Genomic DNA, 23,123 nt, shown 5'->3' on the forward strand with positions numbered 1-23,123 from the left:
GAAACAATTCGAATAGAAGTGTATGATATCCGGATTCTACTGGAAAGTTCAGAGAGTATGGAAAATAGGTGAATAAGTGAAAAGATTAAGTACTTCAAAATTTCAGCCCCAATTTTAGATATGCCACTAAAATACTTAACTTGGAGAAAAGTATCTTAATTTAGCCGCCAGTTATCACGTTTGGAAACAATATGACTGAAATACTTGAATATTCCTTTTTCCAATATTATGACAAATACATAAATGTTTTTACATTTTGCAAAGTGCAGTCTAGGTGCCTGGAAAATATTATTACATTTATTTTCTATTTACTAGTTGTGGAGACAGCAAGAACATCTTTCTGAAGAGCTTCTCCTGATGAGTAAATATTTGGCTTATTACTTTTATATTTTACAATAGAAACTCATTAATGGTAAACATTTTTCTTTCCACGCCCATATCACCATGATATTGCATTAAGAAATAATACGGGCAACTAGTTAAAGCTCCACTTCACAGTATGTAAACCTAACAGAATATATTTATACATGACAGAAAATTCTCTTCACAGCTCTCTGGCCTCTACCTTATTCTTCAGCCTTTTAACATGTGATATACTTTGGAGGCAACTATTTAAAAAGCTATCAAAGATTTACGTTCATGTATACTAACTTTAGAGGTAACCTTCAAACATCTGAACTCCAAAAACTGCTTTCCATCACAAAGCTAAAGACTGGAAAACAGCAGAGACCTCCTTGTTTGTTTAGTTTTTCTCTTTCAAGCATTAGTAATCACCATTCATATTTATCACTTTGAATAATGAATTGAATTTCTTTAATTAGAAGCCTTAATAGTTCCAAGTAGGGTTTTCAGCAATCATTTATGTCCATTTAAAAATTTAAATATTTCTGCACTGAAGGCAGTGTTTCATGTTCGAGTGTGTTTATCTGTGAAGGAGGAGAAAGGCAAAGAGAGCGAATGCAATGAGTGTCAGGTAACCTGCCCAAACCTGAGTCCCTCCGTGTTGCAGGAAGGTCAGATCCTCTCTGCATTGTACTGGCGTGTCAAAATATGTCAACAAACCATCACACTGCAGGAAGAATGACCTTTCCCTTCTTTACATTTGGGCTGCTGACGGAGTGCTGGACGTGGGGTATGCATGAATGGTTTTCAAAGCTGCTTGACAAATACAACTCCCAAGGTTTCTTTCAAGTGGGATTGCTAAAAGCCCTGGGTTCCTACCTTTGGGTACAACTTTATAAACCCATGTAACTCAGGATGGACACTGATGCTAGGTTACCTATCAATACTCCAAATAATAAGACTCAAGGCAACTAGACTAAAATCATATATAATAAAGAGCTAATATGCTAATTAGACTGGATGGCAGAACGACTTTCTGGAATGACCTTCCGGAATGACCAATGGGCAGGGAGTGGGGCTGTGAGGCAGCTGGGGCTGTGAGGGTTGAGTTTTGTGCATTGGCCTCTAGTTACTTTATAAATGTTCAAATGTGAGAGATGAAGGTTGGGAGTAAGTAAGTTTAGAAATCATTTTATTCATTGTAAGAGTAATACTTATTGTTAATCGATTTTAAAAAATATATATTTTATTGATTTTTTTTTTTTTTTTTTTTTTTTTTTTTTTTACAGAGAGGAAGGGAGAGGAATAGAGAGTTAGAAATATTGATGAGAGAGAAACGTCAATCAGCTGCCTCTTGCCCACCTCCTACTGGGGATGAGCCCACAACCAAGGTACATGCCCTTGACCGGAATCGAACCTGAGACCCTTGAGTCTGCAGGCCGATGCTCTATCCACTGAGCCAAACCAGTTAGGGCTGTTAATCGATTCATTAAACTTCATTGTAGCTGGTTATAGAATAGTTGTCTTCTTTCTCTCCCTGCCCATAAAAATAGGCATTCTCTACTCTCCCCTTCTGTGAAGACTTGTTCCACTTATTTCTCCTGAGGACAAGCCCAAAACAATCTATCTCTGATCTATAACTTGGACTCCTACCTCATAATTCAGTAACCTTTGGACATCTTTAAATATTGCATGTAAAGTTATCACTAACTAGATTTTTCTTTTTACTTTCAATTCTTTAATAACATCATTTTCTCCCCATCATCAATATCAAAACCTCAAAGTTATCTTTGTTCTATACCCCCCAGAACAATGACACTGAGTTGCTTGCCAAATTCTGTAAATCTGTCTTTATCATCTGTAGATCTAGACAGTCTCCTTCCATTTCGCTGCTGTCATCACTAGGGAATTAATGGATTATTTTAATGGATGACTGTATTAGCAATGGTGTTCCTATCTCCAACTTTTTGTTTCTATCCACTTTAAGCACTGCTACCAGAATATCCGTCCTATAATTAGGTCCTGATTATGCCACTCTTCTACTTAAAACCCTCCCAGCTGTGTGATCTTAGCCTGAGCACTTAACTTCACTATGTCTCAGCTTTCTCACATGGAATGGGGATAAAATACTCGTATCTATCTCATAGGACTAATATATGGATTAAAGAGGATAATGTTCAGTGTTATGTATGTAAAAAACTTTATTTCCTATGAGATTGAATTAAATTCCTTAAAGGCAAAGTTAGATATGCTCATCATTGCATGCTCTGAAATACGTAATATGCTACTTCTCCCTAGAAGTAACAAAATACCTACTGAATTAAGTCATCTATCTGTGTGACCACTGATGGACCACTTTGCTAGAATCTGTTGAATTAGGAATATGTAGAGGTAAAAATACTAATTTCACATTAAAACAATGAAAGACAACGGGGCTGATGAAATATGGTGATCTAGTGATGGGCTCAGTATAATTTTGCAGCTGTCACAGAGTTCTATGCACACAGCCAGTGACTTCATTTTCACCATTTTCCTAGTCAGTATAGAGTGCTCTAAAATTATCAAAGTTGAAACTATCAAGAATGACTATAATAGCCTCATATTTATGTAAGTTGATGAGTCTTATGAATTAAAAAAATCTCACATGAATTTTTAATTTATAATCACTTGGAATGAGTTATCAGAGATGCTATAGGACTAAATTTCAAATGGGGAGGTTATGATGGTTAGCAAAGCTGCCAGTGACAAAAAAGGAAGAGAATGACAAAAAGGAATATATGAGGAAAAGTGGGAAGAAGTTAACTTTTCTGGTACAATTTTTGTGAGAAAATAAGGGTGAATAAGACACAGAAACATCTCAGTATTAGTGATTAAAGTTGAAAGGGAATAAAACACGAGAATGGAATTCACCCATTCATAAGAGTAGACTAAGAATGTAAAGGAGAGAGCAAGAAAAACACAAAATAATGTAAGTGTTTTGTGTTAATGGATAAATGAAATGCACAGAACTTTAGTTTTTAAAGAAACATGACTTCCAGGGTAAAGATGAAAATACAACTTATAGTATTTTGTGAAATACAGTACTTCAAAGCAAATTTACAGCAATAAACTGTCTATATTGGAAAAAAAGAATGTTTTCAAAATAATAAACTCAGCTTTCCACCTTAGGGCACTAGAAAAAGAATAGCAAATAAAAATGAAATTCAAGAAAAAAAAAATACAGATAAGAGTATAAAGCAATAAAAGAGAAAAAAAGAAAATCAATAGAAAAAAAAAACAACACCCTAAAAATTGGTTCTTTCAGAAGAACAATAAAACATAACATCTAAGCAGACTGATCTTGAAAAGAAGACAAAATTATCAATATCAGGAACAAAAAAGGTGACATCACTACAGATGCTACAGATATTAAAAGCATAAAGAAATATTTTTAACCAGTTAATTGCTATGATATTTTGACTTAGGTCCATCGTTTGCATCTATAGACGCATATGGTGTACACATAGTTAATAAGCCTATAAGGATACATTTCACAAGTTAGATGAAATCAACTCTTTGAAAGATGCAAAGTTCATTCAAGGAAAAAAAGAGAAAACCTGAATTCCATCTTTAAAATTTTTTTTATTGTTGATAGTATTACAGGTATCTCCCCAATTTCCCCCTCTTTACCCCCTTCCTCCCAAGGCCTATCTCCCCAAAGTTTTCACTACATTATTGCCCATGTCCATGGGCTATGCATATAAGTATATAGGTTCTTTGGTTTATCTGTTCTTGTTCCCCCAACCCTATATCAAGGTATGCAAGTCTGACTATTAAGAAGTAAAAATAAATCACAGACCATTATCACTCATGAACATACAAGTAGATGCAAAAATTCTTAACAAATTTTTAGCAAATCTGATCCAATGAAATATACAAAGGATACTGTTCCTAAACAAGTGGAATTTATCCTAGGAATGCAAGGTTGGTATTCAAGAATCAATCACACTGTAATTCACCATATTAACTGATTTATTAATAAATACCCACATGATCATCTTAATAGATGCATAAAAAGTATTTGGGATAATCCAACATTCATTTTTGATAAAAACTCTCAGCAAACTAGGAACAAAAGAAATTTTTCTGCATGTGATAAAGGGCAGCTACAAAAATCTACAGTTAGTATTATTCTTAATGGTGAAAAACTGAATGCCTTCCCCCCAAGATCAGAAGCAAGGTAATAATGTAAGCTCTCACCAGTATAAACCTTGTATAGGAGATTCTAACCAGTGCAGTTAAAAAAAACAACAAAAAAACAACAACACTCATATTGAAAACAAAGGAGTAAAACTGTCTTTATTCACAAGTGACATAGGATATAGAAAATCCTATGGCATCTACCTAAACATTAAAGTATTAATCAATGAATTTTATGCAGTTGCAAGATGCAAGATCAATATACAAAATCAACTATATTTGTCTATAGTAACCCGAACAATTGTAATTTAAACAAAAGCTATCACTTCCAATAAAATCAATAAATATGAAATTCATAGGGATCAATTTGACAGAAAATATTGAGAAATGTGTACATTGAAAACTATAGGGCATTTCTGAGAAAAATATTAAAAGGCCTAAATAAATGGAGAAATGCCATGTTCATGGATCAGAAAACGCAATATGAATTAAGATATCAATTCTCCCCAAATTGATGTATAAATTCAATTAATCCTAATCAGAATCCTACCAGAATCTTTAAAGAATTTATAAGCAGATTCTAAAATTCAGATGGTAATGCAGACACAAATAATGTTAAAAAAAAAGAAAGTTAAGAGAACTTAATACTCTCTGTTTTTGAAATTATGTTATAGTCATCAAAACAATGTAGACTTGATATAAAGATAGACAAATTGATCAATAGAATAAAAGAAAATTCAGAAAAAGGCCCACACATATTTGGTCAATTGATTTTTGACAGATGTGCAAAGGCTATTTAGTAGTGACAGGACAGTCTTTCCAACAAATGATTCTGGCACAATTGGATATCCATACACAAGAAAATAAACTTTGATCCATATATCACACCACATATAAAAGTTAACTGAAATGTAAATGTAAAATCATAAATGATTTAGAAGAAAAGGGGAGGATCTTTTTTTATTTCTTTCGTTTTTTAAACATGTCTTAGATATGACATCAAAGGCAAAATCCATAAAAGTAAACATTGGTAAAATGGACTTCATTAAAATTAAGAGAATGAAAACAGAAGCCACATACTGGGTGACAGAATGTCATATGACTACATATCAGATAAAGGACTTATATTGAGAATATTTTTTAAAACTACCAAAATTCAATAGTAAGAAAACACTTTAAAAATGAGCCAAAGATTGAACAGACACTCCTTCAAAGAGATAAATACATAGAAATAAGCATATAAAAAGATTTTCAATATCATTTGTCATTACTGAAATACTATTTAAAATCATATTGAGACACTACCACACAAGTATCAGAAAGTCTGAAGTTAAAAAGACTAACCATATCAAAAGATGAAGATGGGGAACACCTGAAGCTCTCATAACTACTGATGGAAATGTAAAATGGTACAACCATTTTGGAAAATAGTTTAACCTTTTAATAAAAAGGTCAATATACACTTTTCAGATGTTTCAACCACGTAATTCCTAGGTGTTTGCCCAAGAAAAATAAAACCATTCAAAGATTTTCACATGATTGTTTATAGGAGCTTTATAATTAACTAGAGGCTCGATGCACAAAAATTCGTGCAAGAATAGGCCTTCCTTCCTTGGCTGCCGGCACTGCCTTCATTCTGGCCTGGAGCCGCCTTTCCACCTTCCCATACAGCACAGAGGTCCAGAGTGAAATTCCACTGGTGACAACACAAGTGTCCTGGCCGCTCAGTGACTGGGTATGCGAATTAACTCACCATTTCTGTTGAGTTAATTTGCATACACACTCCTAATTGGCTGGTGGGTGTCACAAAGGTACTGTCAATTTGCATCTTTCTCTTTTATTAGTGTAGATAGCCAGAACAAAAACAACATACATGTCCATCCATAGGTGAACAGATAAACAAACAATGGCACAGCCACTCAAATGAATATTTTTCAGCAATAAAAAATGAATTACTGATATTTCCAACAACATGGTTATATATTGAATTATTCAATCTTACTAAGAAAGCCAATCAGAAGAATACATGCTGTATCACTCCATTTACAGAAAATACTAGAAAATGAAAACTAACCCAACATGACAGAAAGCAGATCAGTGGTTGCTGTGTGTGCAGGGGAATCTGGAGAAACTGAGAGGGAGGATGCTAGAGGGGTTCCAGGAACCTTTGGCGTTGGTAGGTATGTGCACTCTCTCTGTCATGGTGATGCTTTGTGAATTTATTAAATACCCAGTGAAAGAAATTCATACACACAGGGTTGGGGGGGTCTCTCAGCCTGGCCTGCACCCTCTCACAGTTCAGGAGCCCTTAGGGAATATACAGTCAGATATCCTCAGTGCTGCGGCAGAGGCAGGAGAGGCTCCCACCTCTGCTGCTGTGCTCACCAGCTGTGAGCCTGACTCAGGGCTTCTGGCTGAGTGGAACTCCCCCTGTGGGAGTGCACTGACCACCTGGAGGCAGCTCCTGCATTGAGTGTCTGCCCCCTGGTGGTCAATGCGTGTCATAGTGACTGTTGTTCCACTGTTCGGTCGATTTGCATATTAGCATTTTATTATATAGGACTAGAAGCTAGGTGCACAAAATGTGTATGGGGGGAGGGAGGGTGTCCCTCGACCCAGCCTGTACCCTCTCTAATCTGGAACCCCTTGGGGGATGTCCACAGGGATTTGGCCTAAACCGGCAGTCAGACATCCCTCTCACAATCTGGAACTGCTGCCTCCTAACCGCTTGCCTACCTGATTGCCTGATTGCCTGATTGCCCCTAACTACTTCTGTCTGCCAGCCTGATTACCCCCAATTACTCCCCTGATGGCCTGATTAACCCCTAACTGCTCCCCTGCCATGCAGATTGCCTCCAACTACCCTCCTCTGCTGGCCTGATCTCTCCCCCAACTGCCCTTCCCTGCTGGACTGATCACCCCTAACTGCCTCTGCCACCCTACTCACCACTAACTACCCTCCCTGCTGGCCAATTTGGTTCTGATTGATCAATTTCTATGCCAGTCAGCATCAAAAGCTCCACTTCCTAAGCATCCATTGGCTCTTCACAGTTGACCTAGATTTGGTTCTGATTGATCGGTATCTATGCTAGTTGGCATCAAAAGCCCCACCTCTTAGGTAGCCATTGGCTCCTCACACTTCACCCAGATTTGGTTCTGACTGGTCAGTTTCAATGCCAGTCAGCGTCTCTGGGCCTATCAATGGTTCCTGATCAGAAAGGTGGGGCTGATCAGCAGCCCTGATGGAAGCCTGGATAGAAATTGAGGAGCAGCTGCTGGCCAGGCCTGGAGTGAAAGAGAGAGGTAAGTGTTGATAAACAACTGCCATGAAGGCTATTGATCAGACCCTGCTTCTCTCTTCAGGCCTCTCTCAGGGCCCGATTTGCAGCCCCCTCATCAGTCAGTGTTGGGTCACCACTCCTGCCTTGGGTGGCCACAGCAACCCAGTGCTTACTGTAGGACTGACTTCCAGTTGGTCAAGCCTCAGGTAGTTGTGGATGTGATGGACACAGGGTTTTTATATATTAGGATGTCAAACTTGTCAAATTGTACACTTTAAATATGTGCAGTTTATTGTATGCCAATTATATCTCAATAAAACTGTTTTAAAAAAACATTGCTACTTATTGAAACAGATTTACTTGTTTACATGGTTACTTTTTCTGTACTGTATATAAAAAAAAAATCCAATTTTGTGAATTTCAGCTCCAACAATTAGGAGTAATTATATACTAGATGAATGGCTATATATGAAAAGTTTTATTTAATCCTACAGATATGTATTTGAATATAAAATAAGGACCTTGAGAGAAACAGAGAACACCTGGCCCATTTTCTCCAACCACATGAACCTAGTATGACACTGTGCTTTTGGGCTTCAGCTTAGCAAACCCATGAAATGACCACTGAATAAATAGCCGTGTATAACAGATTTATCACCATTACTGACATGAAGCTGCATGATGGAGCATAAAGCACAGGTGTGAGAGTCCACAGGAAAACCTGGATTCAGGTTCTATCTTTGCAATTTACTGCCTCAATACTCACTATGAACCCCTCGAAGATAGTGGCTGGTTCCCTACTGACTAACCCAGTGCCTGGGAAGTGTTTCTGATCTGAATCAGTATCCTTGATAAAGCTTTTATTTTTTTCATCAAGACTATTTAGAAGCTGACAGGCCAGGAATGCTAGGGCTAGCTGGCAAATCAAGGACAGGTAAAGGTGTTGACTTCAATGCTAGAGCATTACTATCTAAAGTTTTCAAAACAAAAGAAAAACTCCCAAGGTCCAGGCACCAACACATATCAATTAAATCAGTTTTCCAGGGATAAAGTCCACTTTTAAAATTGCTCTCCCCCAACCCCCCCTCCCCCCATGATTTTAATACGTGGTGAAGTTTGCTAGACACTAGGCATTTTAGCATTAATTTCAACCTGCTCTAAATATTAATCTCAGAAATGGACTCTATTCTTGGGCTCCCGACAATAACTGTGCTCCTGATTCACATCCTATTGGCAGAATCTGTTTTATTCGTCTTCTTCCCTCGCTCTTTCTGATGATCGTAATGGTTGTGTTTCAATTCTTATAGTGTCTCCCCCCCCCCCCCCCCAATAATAGTTTGCTTGTTGGTTTTGTTTGGGATAACATTTCTGACTCATATGTGACTTAAACAATAGCTCTACCATAGTGGGTCAACAGGAAGAGTCATCCTTTCAACAATGACTAGACTCCCGAATTTAGAAAATTGGACAATATGCTTTCCTTATCCACCACATCTTGTATGTGCTTGAAAATAGTAATCAAATATCTTTCTGAGAAATTGCAATTCATTGATATTTCTCAACAAACTAGACTGTGGTGATCACTCAGCAGTATATACAAATATCAAATCATCATGCTTACCTGAAACTAATATAATGCTATCAATTAATTATACCTCAATTAAAAAAATAAAAATAGGCATTTTTCTTACTGTTGTTCGAGTGGCATTCTCAAAGAAAATAGTTTGTAGTTTAATGTCACAGTGTCTGACATAATTCTTAGTGGTTGATTCAAAATGTTATTGTCTGTCATAAGAAAATTCATTCATACATTCACTCACTCATTCATTCAGTTAATATCTACTGATCACCTATGATGTGCCAGGTATTCCACATCGGTATTTGATGATGAATAAGACATACAAATAAGATGGAACACTTAAGGATGACAAGTAAACAAGCAATTACAATATTTGATAAATGCTGTGAAATTATCAGCAGAAAGGCAGTTTATATTCTGTACTTAAAATCTCTGACTGCACTACAAAATTAAAAACAAATTGAGGTTAATTAAGCTAGAGAATATTTCTGAAGTTTTGATTACAAAGGAATGAGGGGCACACTAAAATTTTTTTTGAGGTTAATTAAGCTAGAGGAAATTTCTGAAGTTTTGATTACAAAGAAATGAGGGGCATACTACATATAGTAATTAAAAATAGCAATATACAAGGTAAAGCTCTTCTAAAGGCTTGTAGTCAAACAAGCAAATTGCTTTCTATATAAGTGTTTCCAACCAGAGTCTATTCATTCACTGAGATAGGGGTAAGGACAGCCACGTGAGAAGAGAGGTGACTGAGAGTGATGCCTTTTGAATTAGGTGGTCAGGGAAGGTCCCCCTAAAGGAGAGGAAATGTGAGCACCAACCTGAATGCTGTGAGAAGTTAGTGCTAAGGGGAGATCCCAGTGAAGAAAATTCCAAACAGAATGATTAGCCAGAGTTAAGGGTCTTGAAGTAGAAATAAGCAATATAGATTCAAGGAAGGCCAAGCAAGCCTGGATGGCCAAAGAAGTATGAGAGAGGGAGAGAATGTGTGGTGAGGGAAGAGAGGTAGCTGTGGAGAGAATTGGGCATCGAGAGGCAGATCATGCAGGTAAAGAGTCTGGATTTTATTTTAAATGTGATGGGAAGCCATCAAAGAGTTTTGAACAGGGAACTGTCACAAACTGATCTATACTAGTATTTTCTGAGAGTCACTCTGGTTGGGGTATAAAAACTGACCAGAGGCAGGAGTGCAATAGTTGATGTAAGGAGACTAGCTTGAAGTTGTGGCAATAGTCCAAGAGGTGGTGACAGCCACTGAGGTGACAGCATGGTGACAAATGGCACACTGGAGATGTGCTGAAGACATAGCTGAAAGCACCTGTTGATGGATTGGAGATGATACTCAGGTTTTCAGTTTGAGTATTTGGCAAATTGTGGTGCCATTACTTGAGCTTGGGGTGAAAGGGAGGAGTGAACAAACACATCAAGGGCTTCATTTTGAACACGTTAGGTATGAGATACCTAGTACATATCCAAGGAAAGGTAATGAGTGTGCAGTTGGATTGACAAAAAACAGTATATATGCTGGGGAAATGTTAGGGATGGGGGTCAAAATTAGGAGATACCTGCATAGAGATGGTCTATAAAGCCAGAGTCTCCAATAAGATCTCCAAGGGAACACCAAGGGGTGAATACAGAGGGAAAGGGGAAGACGGGGAGCACGCAGTTCCCAGAGCCCTCAGGCCTACAACTGGGCAGGAGGAGAGCCAGCAGAGGAAGGAGCCTGAGGAGGATGCTGGCATGGCAGGAAGAAAACCAGAAGAGTACCTCCTGGGAGCCAAAAAGAGAAGATGTTTTAATAAAGAGGTAGGTTGTTATCAACTTTATCAAAAGTTGCTGAAGGGCTGAGTGAGAATATCAATTTATATAAAAAGAAAACTCACATAAAAATATGAAACAAAAAAAAAATAGGGGACCTGTAGTTATTTGTGTGGGAAAATTAGTTTATACAAGGCTATGATTCTACAAATGTTAATTGAACAGTTTTATTATAAAAATCCAATGTTATCTAAAAATAATGGCAATTAGATAATAGTTTTTATGTCAACAAGAAGCACACAAATACAGCAGTTAGGCCAAATGGCAACCAAATTGCCTTGAAAAGCTACCTGCATTGGGAGGAATGATTTCTACCAACTTTGAAGAACTTCAGCAAGGGCTATTTGAGTCAGATCAAAATACGAAGAGTAGGTTCTATACTTTCATAAAGGGGTAAATCAAAATGTCCATCACTGGTGAGTTTCTATCAGATTATAACCAAAAGTTGATGTCCAGGTAAATGCCTCCATGTTCCATTTTAAGTGAAAGCGCTACTTGTATTTCTTAAGTCTCTCTCTGACAGCAATGACTTCTGTGTAGAGAACTTCTTCCTTGAATGATTTGGAATATTCCAAACGGAGATTGGCTTTCCCTTATCACATAAAGTACCCTAAATTAATTATGTACCCACTTAGCTGGTTTAATATTAAAAAGCAACAACAAGTTTATGGAATGTAAATCAATAGCTGTGTAAGCCAGTCATGATTACAATATAAAAGTAGCTTACAACAAGCATCTATTTTTCGGATCTTCTCCAGCCATGTCAGTAATCCGTAGATCCGTCATATAGGTGACTATGTTATTTAATCAGCCTCTAAAATAGGAAGTACTGGGCACTCAAAAATAGTTGTTTTAGAATAAAGATATGCTTATGGAATGTTTAAAGTAAGAGCTACTATCTGGGATTCCTCTTAAAAGAGTTGACTGGTACCAAAGCAGAGAGAGAGTCTCACAGCATAATGATTGAGTCTATCCGTTTTTAAAATCCTTCAGCAACCTAAACGTATACGATTTGATTCTCTTATCATTGCTTTTCCTATACTATCAAAAATGATGCTTTCTTTACTATTTCAAACGCATAATAAAATTGCTAAAAATTGAAAATTCAATTTGCAACATTACTGCTAATTTGAATAATGGCTGAATAAAAGACAGGAAACGCTGAAACAGCAATGATTTCTAAAACATTTTGCACTTTCCTCCTCCATCCCTGTAAAGTAAAGCTCGGATGCTACGCACAATTACACAAGAAAATCAAGAAAGCCATTACATTCAGCATTTTGTCATGATCATTGTTACCATGGCAAAAAGTGGGCTTAGTTTAGCACAGCTGCTACAGGCAGGTCTGCTGGCCTTTTGTAAGGCTGAGTAACAATATAATGCCCAATTCTGTTTTCTGCCACTGTTTTCCTCCCAGGATAAGACTATTGTCCATAGATGCTACTGTCTCATTCCTTAACGTTCTGGGCCAATGTCATCTTACTCCTGTATTCTTACTCTTCAGCAGTGATTGAGGAACACAGTTCATCTAGGAAGGTTACTCCTGAATCCACCTCCTTTTCTAAGAGGGGGCAGCGGGGAGATGTGTGGTGTGAAAAGAGGGGATTTCAATAATAGAAAAAGCCAGTTTCAACACTTGTATTGTAAATGAAAATATAGTTGTGCTGAAAATAACACAGGGTAGCAAGTGGGAGAGACAAATGCTGGCCTTTGATAACTAGCTGTAGGACACTTATTTTCTCTCTTTGAGGATCAGTTAGCTATCTGTAGAGTGGGAGTCAAAGTGACTTCCTTGTGAGAATTAACTGAGATACTGTGCAGGCCCAGGCACATAGTGGGTACTCAGTAATATGGCATTAATAAAATGGCTGGAATACGGTTCTCCTTCAACACCACATTTTTCTTAATCACTGAGATTTCCATGACCTTGGGAATGTTGACAGTGAAGTTGGTAGGTAAACTATTTTCTATTACTGGAAAGTAATTTGTTTTGACTTTTTATATAGGGGTGGGCAAAAGTAGGTTATTAATAATAATAATAATAATAATAATAAAAAATAATGCAATCCTTAATTCATAAATAAAAATAGTATAAGAATCAACACTGTTTTGGGTACTCACAATGGTAAACCTACTTTTGCCCACCATTGTGTTGTTTGTATTTTCTATGAGAGCTGAGGATAAAATACTTTTTAAGGTCTGACAATAGGCATGGATTTCACATCAAAAGGATAAAAGTCAATGTCAGTATCATAATGTGAACCACATCTTATTATTCATAGTTAGAGTGACACCAGTATTATCACTATAAAATGGAAAATGGCATATACTAATTTTGACCTCATGCAAAGATTTTTAGTTTAAAAAAATGAAGCTACATTATGAAAGCAGAGAAGTTTAAATTATCTGAAATGAATACATTAATCAAGTCTCTGTATTTACTAGAAACAAAGGCTACCAGCATTTTTACCAGCTAAACAAAATATTTTTTCTAATGAGATTTCAGCTGAGTATCGTTTATCTTAAGAGAAAAATAATGGGACCTTACCTATTCCAGTAGCTCCAGAACTGGTCATGCAGGTAGGCGTGGTGGCTACATTCATCACCAAATGAGGCTTTGCTTTCAATCCAGTGAATTATGTGCCCTTCCACAGCTAAGGGACAAAGCATTACTAATATGGAGCCAAGGAAAGGGGAAATTGAAAATTCTGAACTCCGCATAGGCCTCTCTATGCTTCACATTAATGAGCAGAGGCTGAACCCTCCCTGTCATCGATGGTCATAATTATAAAACAACACATCGGATGTGTTTGTTACAAGGAATATTTATGCTACAATCATATCTCTTTTATTTTCATCATCATCTTCCAAAGTCCTAGTCCTTCTCCTATTCTGAGACTGTGTAAGTTGACAAGTAATATGAAAGCAAACAAAAGTGAGCCTGGCTTTGCAATAGAACCGTATTTTAAATATGTAATATTTTGAGAAATGACTTGAAAACAGCAACTAAAATATCTTCAGACATCTATTTCTCAAATATATGTACGGATTTTAAGGGGTAGATTTCGTCTGAACCTATTATTTTCTGCTATTTTAAAATAATCTTTTCCAACGATTTCACCCATTTAGATACAATATTATAAAGAGAATCTACTCTGGTAACATTTGGTAGTAGTATAAGAATTTTTTTAAATCTATGAAAAAAACACATTCCTTTTCTCTATAAACAAATGCATAACGCATAACAGAGTTTAAGAACTTACCTACTGGCACTTGTAAAATAAAGTCTGGTGTTTTGTCATAACCCTTTGCACGGAGCTGATCTTCATCTATAGGAAAAATAAATACTATTACTTATTACAGTATTCCACTAATGAGACAGCAACATAATTGCTTTTCTTTCTTAAAAATGTATAGAAATTACTAAGACAGTTATACATCTCTTTCTTATGCATACAACACTGTCAGAATACATGAATAATAGATATAAGAATGCCTCTTTGTCCCTTCTGCATTTTTATGTCTTTAGTATAAACTTTATAATTCAAGTTATCATATGCTACTTTTGTTATAATTGAAAATATTCAAAATAATGAAGTATACTTACTGATTAAAAGAAAAGGTTTCATTACCATGAGTATCACTAATGTTATTAGCCAACATTGACAATTTGCAGTAAAGTACAGTGGCCTTTACAATTATAAAACAAATACTTTTATTAAAGCAATTAAGAAAGTCTAGTTTCTATTAGTGAATCTATTCTTACACATAAGAACACAAGAGAGGGACAAGGACAATGAGATCACCACAGAGAATTAATCATCCTGCTTAAATCCTTTGGTATGCTATTATTTCTGGCATTTACCAGAATTTTATAACCAAAAATATGTAATTCAGGCTTTGAGATTTTTTTTCTAGGTCTGTTTGATTTCTTGATCCTGTATAAATGTCAATGATTCATTCAGAAGGAAAAAAGGATGAGAAAATAGAGAGCTTTACAAAGTTTGAATAAACTAGCTAGGTTCTTGGTTAAAATTTTTTGTTTCCCTCTGATATTTTCTAAATGCCGTCCTTGACTTCCAATGACATTACAGCGTGATTTCTGAAATGAGGAGTTCTCCATTAGATTTTGGAGTGACCTGGTCATTCAATTCCAGACATGGCTTTCTGTCTTCACCCAACCTCAACTAATGGCCCGGCCAAGTAACAAGGAAGGCTGTGTGGTCTCTTAACACCTACTGGGCTGTTGACATTGTCAGGCATCCCATTCGCCTTCCTGCATCACCTTTGATTAAAATTAATGGCCCATTCCCAGGGTTGGGTAGCTTATTTCCAATCCATTTGTCAGCCTAAGACAGTGGTTTCATGGCCAATGTTCAGAAACTCAGTTTGAGAACAGTCCTGTGTACATCTTGAAAGGTCAGCGTTTTAGATGTAAAGCATCTTTTAATGACAAGACATATTTAAACTAGATATTTAAGTTTTATTAAAAGTTGGTATCCTTCAACTACTCAGATTTTGAAGGATTGATGCCATGATTCAGAATAACCTCCCATCTTTGAACTATAAAAAATTTTAAGTTACCTATTTATTGAGATAAGAAAATACACTATTAAAATAATCTTACTTCAAAACCAAGAGAATTTGGAAAACAGGATGGCAAATGAGACTGGAAACACTTCTATCCTCTAAATGCACTCTGACCACAAGAATGTTTAATGGAAAAGGCATTTGTTATAATCAACACAAGTGCCTTGAGCTGATGTTTCAGGTAGCTGATGACCAGTTTTAAAAGCTGGTTGACATTAAAAAAGAGAGATTAATATTTTATTAAAACTGTCCTAGCTTGATCAAAACTCTGCAGACGTTCAAATCTATTTCAGAAAGAAAAATGATTATGTTTCTGACAGTGGCTCAAAACAAAATTTCAAAGGTCACCAAGCAATCCACATGCACACAGTAATATCCTTTTAAAAGGCAGATGCCAAACTCTGGTTCACAGGACAACAGTTCCTAGCACAGCACCTACAATGACAACGTAGACTGCATGACGTACTTAATGTGAAAATAATAATAAAAAACCCAAACCCTCAAACCTGAACATAAAAATCAGTGAGGCTAGGGAATCTTTCCATCTATCTGTGGAGAACTGGAAAACCCGCTACCCTGACCCCACTTTCCCAGTGCTTAGAAAGGACAGCTTCTAAAGCAGAGGTTCTTAACCTTTCTAATGCCATGACCCTTTAATACAGTTCCTCATGTTGTGATGATCCCCAACCATAAAATTATTTTTGTTGCTACTTCATAAGTGTAATTTTGCTACTGTTAATGAATTGTAACATAAATACCTGTGTTTTCAGATGGTCTTAGGTGACCCTGCTAGCGGTTCTCAACCTGCTATAGAGCCTAAGACCATTGGAAAACACAGATATTTACGTTACGATTCATAACAATAGCAAAATTATAGTTATGAAGTAGCAACAAAAATAATTTTATGGTTGGGGGTCACCACAACATGAGGAACTGTATTAAAGAATTACGGCACTAGAAAGGTTGAGAACCACTGTTCTAAAGTAATTGTTACCACTAAGAATTATATACATATACAGGGATTGGCCAGATTATTATAATCTCTGAATACATAATCTGGTCACTCAGTGTATATCCTACATAATAAGGCTAATATGCAAATTGTCCCCTTGACAAGTAGTTCAACCAGCAGGCTGGCTGGCCAATAGCCCATATCCTCTCCCCCTGACCAGGCTAGCCAAACCCCACCCATGCACGAATTCATGCACCAGGCCTCTAATACACACACACACACACACACACACACGCGCGCGCGCGCGCGCGCGCGCGCGCGGCCAGATTATTATGTGTTCAGAGATCATAATAATCTGGCCACTTAGTGTATATAGATATATATTTCAATAGATACACAGTACCTATATTATCTATCTATCTATCTATCTATCTATCTATCTATCTATCTAACTATCTATCTATGAATGAAGAGGTTATTCTACACTCTGAAATACTACATGGTGTGTTGGCTATTTTCTCTTTACTGAACTCCCAAGGCTTGATTCAACCTCCATACTACTTCTTTTATCCTAGATTTCCTAAGAACAAAGGAGGGAACAACTTGGCAAAATTCACATGAAATGACAGTATAAGAATAGGAAACAGCATTTATAAATAAGGGGCCTTGCTCACCTGGCCTAGGCCCCTGAGAAATTTTTACCATTGATCATATAGGGGTTTTTTAAGGTCATCCCCATCCATTTGGCCTGATCCCCAGACCTTGAAAGGTTCCTTACTATTAGGATCACTTACTAAAGGTTCCTTACTATCTGAACCACTGGATATAAATTTAAAACTTGGTTGACCATTTGGGGGTCTAGAGGCTATGACTCACTCTTCCCTTCAGCCTCATTCTCTGTTCACTCCCTTATCTCATTGCTGAACTGTCTCCCACGTACAAAGTCTGAAACCTCTGCTCTGAGGACAGAACCATTTGTTCTTGCCGGTCTTGTATCTATCTTCAAACTTGACCTTGGCCTCCCATCGGGCCTGTGCTGTACAGCAGGGTCTCTGAAAATGTCCTTGTTGACGACAGTTTTGTCCAAAGGGATATCCACAGAGTACCTTGTGGGCATGAGGTGATTATATTTATAAACTTTCACAAAAGACTTGATCTTTGACATCTTGACAATTTCTTTCTTGCCCATGGCAACTGTCACTTTTTGGCAGTAGTGGTCAATTTCAGCCACTAGAGCATGGCTGTGGGGGTGGTCCGATGCCATCATCAATGTTCTTCACAATGATGGCTCTGCGTCCGGAGTAGTATCCAGCTAGGACCAGTACCATCTTCCCAGATTTCATAAACTTGCTCATTTCGAAGGCAGCCACTGGGGCCTTGAGCAGAAAGATTGGTTGCATCGTGTGTGTGCTCTGACTGGGGATTGAACCCACAATCTTGGTGTATTGGGACAACACTCTGACCAAATGAACTATCAGGCCAGGGCAACTACAAGTGCATTTTAGAGACTATTCATGTCTTCCTAGATGATCTGAAAACACAGGACAGGTGATAACCATTTTCAGGATATTATTATTTAGATAACACCTGCCTGAAGAGATACACTGCATAATCTCTTGATTTCTAGAGGCTCCTCTCTCTAACTGAGCTAAAAAATGAAAACAATTGCATCCACAGATAAAGTGATATTTCCTCATTTATTTTTTTGTTGTTAATTGTGCCTGTAGAGGACATTTTAAAGAAAAGTTATATGGCCCTAGCTGGTTTGGCTCATGGATAGGACATCAGCCTGAAGACTGAAGGGTCCCAGGTTCGATTCCAGTCAAGGGCACATGCCCGGGTTGTGGGCCCGATTCCCAGGAGGGGGCGTGAAGGAGGCAGCCTATCAATGATTCTCATCAATGATGTTTCTCTCTCCCTTTCTTTCCTCTCTGAAATCAATAAAAATATTCTTAAAAAAAATTACACGTACTTTAAGAACACTGTGAAAGTTTAATTCCTCTGGCCTTTTAATTACCAGCCACTCTAAATACCCAAAATATCCAAGACAATTCAGTAGTAATTATACAATTTCTTTTTCTTTTTTTAAATAAAAGTCTGATTTTGAGTCAGAGAACAAACACATCTGAAAATAGTTAACATATACTTAAGAAAAAAGAAGGGCAGGGGACCACCAAGAAGAAGTTTGAGGTATTATTCTGTTTTTATTAAAAGGCTTTAAATTTAAAAAAAGAAATAGTTAATTCCAGAGACATTGGGTAAAATTTCAGTTCACAACATCTGAAAACAAAAAGGGTACATTCTAGTATGTAATTTTATCTATGAATTTGTCAAAAGCTTTTTAAATGCTAGATTAAAAAAAATATTTTTAGCACCTATATTTTTACTAAATTGGGGAAAGGCAAAAACGATATACATCAACACAAATGATAACTATATTTTTTCCCCCTAAGGATTGCTTTGGTTATTCAAGGTCTTTTGTGTTTCATAGAAGTCTAATGATTTCTCATTCTATTTGTTCAAAAAATGACATTGAGATTTTAATGGAAATTGAATTAAATCTGTATATCGCTTTGACTAATATGGCCATTTTAACTATATTGATTCTTCCAATCTGTGAACACAGAATATTTTTCCATTTTGTTATTTCTTTTTCAATCTCTTGATAGTGCTTTGTAGTTTTCATTATATAGGTCTTTCATGTTCTTTGTTAAGTTTATTCCTAGGTATTTCATTCTTTTGGTTGCAAGTTGGTGGGAACATAGACTGGTACAACCACTATGGAAAGCAGTCTGGCGATTCCTCAAAAAATTGAGAATAGAGCTACCATATGAACCAGCAATCCCTCTCATGGGTATCTTCCTGAAAAACTAAAAAACAATAACATGTATTCACAAAAATATTTGCACCTCTATGTTCATTTTAGCATTAGTCACAGTGGCCAAGACATGGAAACAACCAAAGTGTCCTGAGATAGAGAACTGGATAAAGATGTGTTACACATACACAATGGCATACTGCTCAGCCATAAGAAAGGATGAATTAATGCTGTTTGGAACAACACGGATGGACTTTGAGAATATTATTCTAAGTAAAATAAGTCAGCCAGAAAAAGCTAAGAACCATATGATTTCACTCATATGTGGGATATGAAACTGAAACTCATGAACACAAACAGCAATGTGGTCCTTACCAGAGTGAAGAGGGTTGGGGAGAGAAGAGGGTCTTAATATATGGTGACAGGAGAAGATTTGACTCTGGGTGCTAGGTACATAAGGCAATATACAAATTTTATAACATAGAAACCCACACCTGAAACTTGTATGATCATACTGACCAATGTCACCAGAAAAAAATTTAATTAAAATAGAAAAAAAAAAACTATAGTATATCTTTTCTTTCTAGTATTTTTTTTCTGTATTATTTCCCCCCAAAATGCTGTCTCATTCAATAGTTGGTGCTATAACCTTTGTATTCCGTATTTTTATATTCACAGACTTTTCCATCTAATGTAAGACATTTGCAAAGTTTCAGCAATAAATGTTACTATGATATGCAGCCCATGTGCAAAGGTACACAGAACACATATGCTTTTAATGGGGAGACCAATAGCACAGACAAATGAAATCTTTAGAGGATCCAAAATTTCATTACAGCCATTAGTTTCAACCTCTTCCCCCAAAGCCTCTTATCAAAGCCACTAATAAGCAATACAACTGACTGCTCTGACCTTGTCCTTTGCTTATGTCTTTAGGGGACAATACTAGTGAAAACTGAAGTGCCCTAAAGATAGCAAACAAATGGGAGGTCACTAAGCTGGGACAGCGCAAAGGGAGGTCTGGTAAGCTGATACCTGCCGAATGGTGGCTATAAAGACAGAGTAGAACCTGTCTATATTTTATACCACATCACTCTCAATTCTTTGGGTTTAGTACCATAAAAGAAGGGATACATCAGCACAGTAGAGTAAAAGAATACAAGGCAAGTTGTTGGGAAGGCACTAGCTGTGAAGCAAAGCTTGGGGCCAGTTTCCTCTAAACAAAGCAGGAGGACTGCTCCATTTGTCCCAGAACCAAGCACAATGAGGAAGGCATATTTGCAGTTCTAAAAAATACGAAGGCTCTCTCTCACACACACACACACACACACACACACACACACACACACACGAGAGAGAGAGAGAGAGGGAGAGAGAGAGAGAGAGAGAGAGAGAGAGAGAGAGAGAGAGAGAGAGAGAGAGAGAGAGGCCCTAGAATCCAATCCAGTAACAGATTTGAATCCCAGTGCCTTTTGGTCATAGGGAGAGAACTGATACCTATAACTAATTTTTTGTAGGGTGAGTGAGATATTTGATATTTCTGTTCTGTACCCCATCATTTCCGGCATTGCCACCCTACTCTCACATTGTAATTTTGGTGGCCAATACATGACTCTCAGCACTGGCCACAGGGGTGGACAAGACCCAGACTAGGTGATCAGAACCTTTCTGGGATTTGTAATAGGACAAAAGAGAATCTCCAACTTTTCTCCAGGATTACAAATTCTAAGCAGTAAGCAGACCTGCAACTGCCAAGGATCAGCTTTATTGCTTGCAAATGGCAGCCCACCCTGAGGAAAGCGGAACACGAGAGGGAGAAGAGGAGATATTGATAAAATTGCTTTTACTTCTGTGCTCTGGACATACAAGAAGCAAAATTCTCTCTTTTGGATTCCCCAGGGATACCACTGTGTGTTCTCCTTTTGTGTGTGTTTAGTCCAGTTTGATCAGATTTCTGTCACTTAACCGAAATAGGTCCAGTTTATTATCAGTGGTCAGGAAAGCAGATGATGAGCAGACATGAGTTTTCTAACCACAGCAGCAGAGGGAAGGGCTGTGGGCCCAGAGCAGGAAGGCTCACATGAGTGAATAGGGTGACCTGTCCCCAAAGTTCCAGAGACCAGGCTGCCTTTTAGCATGTCTACCACTCTCTTCTCTTAGCCCAAGGAGAAGCAGACACGTGTATTTAATTGGGGGAGTAAGCAAAGATGGTTTCTCATATAGCAATTTCTTCAGGAAGGAAAGAATACACTTAAATCCCCCACAATTCGACCCCAGTGTCACAATCCTGTTATTCTGAAAATGGCATCTGATTTTTAACCTTCTGGTAAGTAGGGATTTAAATAGTTGATTCTGTATGAAATACCCAACCATCCCACTTCATTTTAGCCAGTATAATAATACCCTGTATCCCCCAAAATAAGACAGTGTCTTGTATTAATTTTTGCTCCCAAAGATGCGCTCGGTCTTATTTTTAGGGGATGTCTTACTTTTCCATGAAGAAGAACGGTACACATTTATTATTAAATGAAAATAAAGGAAATTTATTACCTGTATACGGTACAGTAGTACGGTAGTTGTCAACACAAACCAGACAAACTGTGAATCCTACAGTATCAAGAATTTACTCATTTACTCAATGACAATCATGTCATTATCTTCTGGAACATCATCATAAGAACCCAATTCCTAAATTTCCTGGTTAATTTCTTATGACTCCATTTCTTTCAGAATCAGTGGATCAAATCTCTCATGTTTAGCCTTGGGGGGGGGGCTTATTTTCGGGGGGATGCCTTATATTTCACTCAGAAGGAAACCTGTAAGTAGGTCTTATTTTCGGAGGATGTCTTATTTTCGGGGAAACATGGTATTTACTGCTAACAGCTGCATGGAAACTGTTCCCGCTGTCTAGTCTTCATCTGAAGTAAAATCCCCTACTTGCCACATCATAATCACTTCCCCAGCAGAGCACTGATGCTTGTGGAGGAAGATAAAGTTCTAGGAGATGAACTCTTAGTAACCAAGATTCTGATTTCTCCTGGTAAGGGACATCCTTCACTAGCCTATTTGGCTTGAGAGAGTATAGCCTCTTAGAATCCCACGGGGTAATACACATATGCTAGAAAAGCACCTGTGTAAAATCTGCTGGTTTGTCATAGGCAAGGCCTAACATGGGTTGGTGAGGCAAAGATAAAGCAAATACCTCTCAAGTGTCAACGGGGCAACATTCACTGCAAATAAAAAAATGTCTCTGGAACCATCCCATTGAGCCAAACTTAACAATAGAGTGGCCATGGCAGTCACTAATGGAAGTCCTTCTGACCTAGAGTAAGGCTAACCTAGGGATGATGCACAGTTTACTTGTAGTCTTTGGTATAAGCTGTTCCATATTTTCACTAATGGTGCAAACAGTCTTGGGTGTTTCTCCCTGTCACTATTTGCCTTTCCTCCTTTGTCTTTTGTTCAAAGCTCTTCCCCCAAACATCTCTCAAAAAAGGGGTAGGAAGTGAGAGGGAGAGAATATAATAAAATGTGGTCTCCTTAATCACTAGAGAAATACAA

General features: G+C 37.4%; 1 protein-coding gene across 2 annotated transcripts in view; it reads right to left on the reverse strand.

Moving 5' to 3' along the window:
* The window catches only part of CDIN1 (CDAN1 interacting nuclease 1), a 214,255-nt gene that overhangs the window by 76,964 nt on the left and 114,168 nt on the right, over positions 1 to 23,123 (reverse strand). For both annotated transcript variants that reach the window (XM_036446681.2, XM_045583796.1), the window contains exons 9-10: positions 14,466 to 14,531; positions 13,751 to 13,856 (exon numbers count right to left, since the gene is read on the reverse strand). In XM_036446681.2, coding sequence (XP_036302574.1) covers positions 13,751 to 13,856; positions 14,466 to 14,531 — 172 coding nt within the window. The remainder of the gene's footprint in view (positions 1 to 13,750; positions 13,857 to 14,465; positions 14,532 to 23,123) is intronic.

This window comes from Pipistrellus kuhlii, unplaced genomic scaffold, assembly GCF_014108245.1.
Source record: "Pipistrellus kuhlii isolate mPipKuh1 unplaced genomic scaffold, mPipKuh1.p scaffold_m20_p_1, whole genome shotgun sequence".
NCBI lineage: Eukaryota > Metazoa > Chordata > Mammalia > Chiroptera > Vespertilionidae > Pipistrellus > Pipistrellus kuhlii.